General features: G+C 42.5%; 1 protein-coding gene across 1 annotated transcript in view; it reads left to right on the top strand.

Annotated features, from left to right (window-relative positions):
* Positions 1–1,238, top strand: part of T265_10744 (hypothetical protein) — a gene marked incomplete at both ends in the record, with an annotated part of 37,563 nt that extends 36,325 nt beyond the window's left edge. Inside the window, one exon of the mRNA XM_009177207.1 lies at positions 770–1,238. Within this exon, the coding sequence (XP_009175471.1) occupies positions 770–1,238 (469 nt within the window). The remainder of the gene's footprint in view (positions 1–769) is intronic.
* Between the last annotated feature and the right edge of the window lie 6,940 nt (positions 1,239–8,178).

Here is an 8,178-nt window from a genome sequence, read left to right as displayed (position 1 = left end):
ATGGTGCCGCTTACTTACCTGAACTGAACCAGTTTTCAAATTCTACATATGAACAGTGAAATTGTATAAGATATGCACGTGATAGCATTTCACATTTTATAGTCGAACAACAACTTGTATACATTGGGAACTGATTAAATTTCGTTGTGCTTGATCCCTGGCTATTCTGCCCATATTCCCTTCGTGTGACAGCTCTGTTTATATGGTTGCAGCAGTGATTCACAGATAGTAAAATATGTGTAATATTCGTCATTCTTAGGGAGGATTTGAAGCACCCACCAGGTGAGATGTGTGTTCAGTCAAGGTAATCATCTTCACCATTTTCCATGCGCTCAGAAATAAGCTAGACCAACCGTTTAACTGGTCGCCAAGATGGTTGTGCCTGTGATAACACCATACAACAAGATAATGCTAGACCAGGGTCCTAAATAGTGTGAGGACGAATGTAATCTGAATAGATGGGGATGCACCATTAGCTGGATGTGGCGTCTGGTTAAATCTTGGGTTTATGATTGCTAAGGTGGATAGAGATTAACGGTCCGACCGACCAAGTAAAATCACATTTCGTTGTAAATTGTGCATCTGAGCGGAAGCCACCACAACCAGTAAAAATAAACTGACCGGTTTTGACGAGCTCAAAATTTGAGTAGGCCAAAAATCGAGGGAAGGAGGAGAATGCGTCTAAAGATGAGAGTGAAACAAATTGGAATTAGATTTTTCGATCGCAAATAATTATACAACCTTTTACGAGTCATTCACTTTTCTCCAGAGCTGCATCAATCTGTATTACTGATATGAAGTTGGCAACAAAATTTGTCCGTGAACTGAACGTTTGGATGACATGCCCACTAGAATGTCGCATCCCCTGTGCTACGTCGGGTTATCTCTGCCACGCAAAACCAAATGTGCTGCTCGTCAGCATTGAAGAGCGCCTAGTAGATTGGCGTTCTCGAAAACGAGTAATGCTTCAGCGATCCAGCATGGTACCTCCCCGGAAGATAAAACCCATCGTCAAATATAACGGCGATGCTTATCCGGATAACCTAGGGGGACAGCCAGCCAAACAGTCACTGTGCTCCCGGATGCTCAACCTAACAAGACACAACCCACCGTACCCGCTTGTTTGCCCGAATAAAGACGTCCACGTTAACAGATATCGACCGCTGATTGTGGCCCAGCATGAATTACACACTGATAGTGACCGCTTATACGACTCACTGAAAACGAGTGCACGTTGAACGCAGAGTTGAGACCGAATTTAGTCTCGCTCATTTGGACTGACGGCTGGCAGAAAAAGACAACTGCGTGATTCGAGCCCATGTAGGCACTCTAGATGGAACAGCAGGCAGTAAACGATGGCAACGGAACGATCTGTGATCACTGCACACCAATGGTCAATTTCCTTTGTTCTTGAAGTTCAGCCAAATGAGCCTGGACAGCGCTCCACCTGTCGAGTGATTCACGTATGTCATCGGGCACCGAAATGACCTTCTGCACCTTCCGCCCGTATTCAAACCAATCACTCATTTGTCTCTCAGTCCAGTCGTAACAAATAATTGGGTGTATTTCTTCAGTCACATTTTATCAACATTGATGACATTAAACTATCAGAGGAATGAATTTAAAATTGTGCATTTTAAGAACGGCTCCGATAGTATCTGGTTTCATGAACGCATTTAATATTCAACTTAATTTCCTTTAAACCACCGCCTTAGAAATGGAAATAAAGTGGGCTTCGTGTGTACTGACTTCATCCCGTCTACAGTTTGTTGTTTTGTACGTTCACGGTTTTACCTGTCGGTTTACTGATTTATTTGCCTTAGATGGAGATGAGATGAGGTATGAAGGCAATGTTGACCATAAAGCACAAGGATGTGGTATTTCAAACACACGCAGAGGATGAGCATACACGTGCGATTTTCCAAGAACTGCATCCAATAATCCGTATAGTGGAGGAATGTCCCGGACGACCGAAGGTTGGGACTCAATAGAGCGTGATTTGACATACTATCAGGTCGTATGTCGGATACTTACAAGCACCTACGTAATGATACAGTCACCCGAGTATTTCGCTTAAGCTGCCAACAGAACGCACTCAAGTTCACGATGTTGAACAAGCGAGGTTATCCTCACTTCTGCTGACGACCTCCAGCTGAACTGTTCCAAGTCCCATAGAAAGGCTTTCTGTAGGCTGATGTTTATTGAAACCACCAGTACCAAAACACTTAATGTTAATCTGGTTGATGTCGTTGAATTGGGTGACGGAGGAAAAACGATTGTCTCTAGGATCACTCACAAGTGATAGATTGATAACCCCACATGCCTGTTTGATCAAAATTGTTTACGCAGTCTGTCCTAATCGAATTCAGCTGATTGTGGGACAAATTCCACGTATGGTATTTAGCGAATGGGAATGCATAGGATACACATCCAATCAAGTGCATCATTTTCAGTGTGTGGCCGAAGAAGCAGTGAATGCCCAAGGGAACACGGAGACACGGAATGCTTCGCCTCTTTATTCGTCATCCCAATGGTCTTCAAAGATGGACACCTAAGAATGTGGAAGCAGTTAGTTGTACGGCTAGCTTCGTCCGTTTGCCTGCTGCCCACCTGTCTGCGGTAGGTACTTTGAAACATAAATGGCCAGTGGCTCAATGGTGAACCAATCGTTGGCGACATTGTCAATGCTGAGTATGCGGAAAGCAAGGCCAACTAGAAGCGATGTTGCCGTGAAACAATCAGCGATGTCATCCGCACTTCCATGCTTACCTGACGACGAGACAGTTCGTACGCATTTAGGGAAATGCACCCGTTTACAAGTTGGTCTGAAGTTATAGTGACACTTGAATTGTTTCATCGTTTGAAATATTGAACCGATATTGACGCGCTGTGATGGGCTTGCCAAATTCGTCCAGACACGAGTGGACCAACAGAAGAAATTAAACAGAATAAGGTGGTGGTGAAGACATTTTGGGGACGACAGGGTATCCGATTCTGCAAATTACCCTCCTGCACGTAGGCTCCCGCTGAAGTGATGACGAATTATTTTTTCAATTAGAGCAAAATCGTGAGCAACGCAGAGCACTGTTGCTTGCGATTACCTGTGAATTTGGCTGAAATTGTCAACTAACCATCTCTGAAAAATCTCACCAAATCTAAAACAAAAGTATTTTATGCCGAGTGTAATCAAGTATTGTATGATCTTGTATGATACACCGTGGAATAATACACTATGGTATGTTGCAACGTAAGCACTTCTTGATTGGCGGGATACATTACAGTGTAGTGTGATATTCCATGAGGCGAGACAGAGAAAAAGAGACAGAGAGAAAAGCCGAGAGTTAGAATAACGAAACGAGTACTCAGAAATGTCTTGTTTTGCTAAAACTTTGAGACCTCATACAGTGTCTTTGGTCTTGAACAAGTACATTTACGATACAGGGTTCACCAGAGCTGCTGTTGGTAGCGCGTTTCGGTGTGACTCTGATTGTAACCAGATGACCAGGTGGCTTCATGCCATGGTCACTCGCTTGGCAAGTCATTTGGATCCATGATCAATGAATGTGCACACGTATACCGGTGATCCTGCACCTACGATGCAATTTGTCTAATAAAATGGGAATTCACGGTGTAATCATTGTCCGCTGTTGAATAGTCAGACGTACGCCCGGAGTACTGCGCGGAGTTAGCCAGGAGGAAGGACCCCGTACCTACGGTTATCCAACGTAGCCGAAATCGATCAAGATTTGCAAAACTACTAGCACATATATCTGGTCATGTTGACGGGCCACCAAGTCAAATCTGGTGTTCCTACAGAGGAAACGAAGCACACATTTTCAGTCTGCTTTCATTCCACTCATCGATTTGCAAGGCACGAAATGTTTCTTAGAGCCAAGCTGGTAGACGCCTGAAGACCTGGATGGAAATGATGGGGTTTGCAATAGATTATTTCCGTCTTTCTAGTTCATCTAGATATGTTTCGAAGGCATGCGCCGCCGCACTATCAATTTGTGTGACACGATCATATGTTCAGTTTCCATAGCTTCTCCATTATCCAACCAGTTCATCTTCACAGATGTATCGGACGTACACTAAGTTAATTCAACGAAACTATAAAGCCATTATTCAGTAATTTGTACGCTGTGATTCCTGTGTTTGGTTAATAAACTCTGGCATAAACGTTCTTCACCAAAGTGTTGCGAAGTTATCTCAAAACGGATAAATCGCCGTCCTTGGATGTGTCCAACTTACGGTCGTTGAGTTCTACAAATTTTGCAAATGACTGGATGATAGAAGGTTTTAGAGCATCTCATCTGGAGATGTTTGCCAAAATGTTCGAATACATACTTGGTGGCCGGTAAACCTGTGTCCGGATTTCAACAGTAATGCACAGGAATCGAGGGAAATGTCCAGATATTTTATGCCGCACCCTTCAGTACAATGAGTTGCGTAACACAAATTAGAGCGAGGGAACGCGAAGTATTTGGTGGCGGTCGAATTAATACGTTAGTCTTTTTGGCAGGCATTTACAGGACGGAAGATTAGGGCGGTCAATATCACTAAGGGATACGTAGCTCAACCACGCATAGTTACCTAATTGCTGTTTCGCGCATTCGAAATTTGCATATCATCCTGGGACTCACACCGGCTTCATAGAAACAAAAAGCAACAGACAAGGGGATGTGCACTTCAAATGTGAAGTGTACTTTGAATTGAAGAAGCCGCTTTGGGCAAAGAAACCATCAGGTAACTGAGTTGTCGTGTTTTTGATTACTCGTTAATTGGGGTATCTCAAAAGATGGTAGGAAAGTCAACAAAGAAAATCTGATCGATAAAACGATGACATCAACTACAGTAAAAAAATAAAGCAATGAATTTCAAAAATCGTTTCACAAACGTAGATGAAGTTTCGCGGACTAAATCAACGGAATCTGGCACAAAATAATGAAACAGTCGTAGCAACTGCAGCCAACCTCAGTCTTTTTAGAAAAGCGATTTACATGTGAACAACTCTACAAGATTATAAAAGGCAACATGCTATCTACAACAAACTGATACACGTTGATCCCACAAATATTTGCCTAGATGCGAGAAATTCAAACTGTGATCTCCTGATCATTTTCGTTGTAATACGGCATCCAAATTACCCAGGATATTAAAACTGCTGGTGTCGGCCAGGGAAGCTGAAAACGCAAAATTCGACGGTTTCGGTGAAGAATGTTCAAAGTTTTCACGGTACAAAAATATTTCCCGATTGCAATTTAATAGAAAAATGTATTACATAATGCATCAAAAATATTTGGAATGCACAATCTTTAAAAAAATATTGGTTTATATTTAAAGGAACGTGTTTTGGTCGTTCAACCTATTCACTCCCCTACCATGTCTGTCTACACTCATGCTACGTATATACTATATATATTACATAAACTGATCTGAACCTTTCAAATGTGATGAGCATTTTTTATGCACCCTAAAAGCGCAATGATCGACGGGGTGAAGAAGGTACATGAAGTCCACTCAGATACTCCAGATGGAAGAGAAGCCATTGGTCGATTGTCGCCCCAGGTAATCAGACGGAAAACTATCTATATGTTGTCTTGGCTGGTTTGTGCATATCATGGTCAAACTATATCCGTTGTGCTGGAAACTGGAGCTGCAAAACAGTGATCGCCGATCAGCACACAACGGTAATTTTCTTTGTTCGTGAGTCTGGTGCTCACACATAAAACTGCAGCAGGATACACAAAGGCTTTTTCCCATTTCTCCTACAATCTAGAACCTCCGCCAAGTCCTCCGCCAAAGATGTATACACTATATATTGTCCTCGGTCCTATTATCACATGAAACCCGATTGCTTGGAAAATGTCGGAACAACAGCTCACGTTAAGTAGCACGAATTGCATCTCAATTCATAGTGATAAAAAAGCTGTTGGTCATCGCTTAGCAAGTAGCATCATCAAGACCGGCAAAATCAGCAACAGTTTGCGATTCATCTTCAACCCGATACAAGTGAGAATAGTTTGCCTCCCGATCTCATTTTATACGCACAAACAAACTAGATGTGTATGGCATTTCTCTTGAGAAAACCTATCCACTGGCTCTAGTGAAAACGTCCTGCGCACATGCCTTTCATAAGCATATATGGTGAGAACTAAATAACACCTCGGTCAACCACGTGTATACTAATGCTGTGGGTATATGGGTAACAGGTCGCTAGAGAAATGTGTGCGGCACCTAGGTGCAAAATTCAAAGGCGTTTTTGATTTTTTCGTACAACCTAAAGCAACGTATGGTTGGATTTTGACAACTACACATTGGTCGCCTCATTAAACTTGAGCCCAACCGCTTTAGGGTCACACATTCCACAAAACGTCTTCTGACCGAAGTACACCTTCACTATTTGCGGCATAAGCGTACCCGACTATCACATTGTCAGCCTAGAAAATATATGGGAGGATAGTGTACAATACATCGTTCAGGATTTTGCCGAACCTGCACGATTCACAATGGCATGCTGTGGCGGTGCTGGAAGCGATGTTCTACAACCGTAATCATGCGACAACACGGCTTTCAATGCTTCATTACACGGAGACATAAATTTTGTTTTGCATTTCACTTTGAGTTCTCCCCCTTTTTATGGTCAAACAATCCAGAAATAGTGGGTGTGTATAGTGCGTTAGTGAGTTATTATGGTACGCAATGGGAATTAAGTAATCTAAGCAAGTACAAAAACGCGACGCCTAGCGGTATTCAGCACTATTTCTCTCAACTCGCATAAAAAGTCCACCGGTTTGCGTTGGTCATCCTCAGAGTTTTGAATTCAAGGATAACATAGGATGAAAATCAACTTATCTAAGTAATTTGGCTGTGACTCAGCGTTGCATAAATTGCCACATAGTGACTTGTTCCAATAGAGTAAAGAGGGTGGCAAAACAAACAAACGAGCACACCGGCGAACCATTTTTCAGAACCATCAAAATGGAACTCATTTTCGACGTGACTTAACAGTTGATATGTGCTACAGAGCAGGTTCCAGGCAGATCTGCTGTAACATGTGGCCGTCCCTTTTTAACAAGGGTAACAAGAGTTGTTCTTTGAATCCGTCAAGCACAAGAGGTCTTGTCTTTCAAGCAGTAGTTGGGTCTAGGCAACTGACCACAACCTTGCCATTTATTGGTAGTTTTCCCGGAAATCCAGATAGACGCAGATACACTTGCAATCCGGATACCAAACGCGGTTGGAAAAGTGAATTTTTGATAGGTAGAATAGTAGGCTACTTGTTACCTGTTGAAAATCAAAACCTGGATCATTGTGTACAAACTAAAATCCAGGAATACACCGTATAGAATGTGGTCATTGTGTTTTGGCAGCCACTTCCGGGAGGTCTCCAACAGATTTCAAGACACTAGTCGTCACAAACCTACTCCGAGCAACGTCACTACAACCATTTCGGACAACGGCCGACATCGCCCCTTTACCGAGAAAATTTCTGAGAAATCTTATAATATACGTTGTTTGTGCCCGATATGAACTTTCCAGTGATGTGGCAACGGGATTTTGCTTACATTATTAGCACTGAAGACAATATTCAGTAGCTATTGGACGCCATAACGCACTACTTGTATAGTAGTCGAATTTCATCAAATGATGATTTAGGCGTTGACATCGAGTGCCGTAGACAGGCCTACTCATGCTTCCTTTGATATCATATTCAGGATTTCGCAGCAAATCTTGATGGCATAACACACTCCCTCAAGTTGCTGGAAAATCTTCGAAATCCCATTAATCGCTGTGCTAATACTACGTCTAGCCAAGTGATGCTGAAAGAGGGTGATCAAACTCGATTTATTTGAAGGAGGTGGTTTCTAAATTGCAAGCAATAAAGTCATTTTTCGGTGTGTTCGAGAATGAATCTTGTATCAAGCTTTGGATTGTAGCTGAGGTTTCACAGAGAATAAGGTTGACCTTCCGTTAGCCAAACAACAACGATTTTTTGCTACACTTGGGCACATCTCAAAAAACACACGTCGATTATTTTTGTGGCGTGCCCCACCTATTGAGCAGGGTCATCTCGTCCGTGAGCTTTTACACCAGTATTGCCAAGATGCTGGTCTCTTTATGTTTGCTATGGGTGCTATTCAAAATCAACTCGAATTCACTTTTTATCCGTGACCT

This window comes from Opisthorchis viverrini (genome assembly GCF_000715545.1).
Source record: "Opisthorchis viverrini unplaced genomic scaffold opera_v5_402, whole genome shotgun sequence".
NCBI classification, from domain to species: domain Eukaryota; kingdom Metazoa; phylum Platyhelminthes; class Trematoda; order Opisthorchiida; family Opisthorchiidae; genus Opisthorchis; species Opisthorchis viverrini.
Note: the sequence above shows the minus strand (reverse complement) of the source record. Positions and strands in the feature narration are given on the sequence as shown.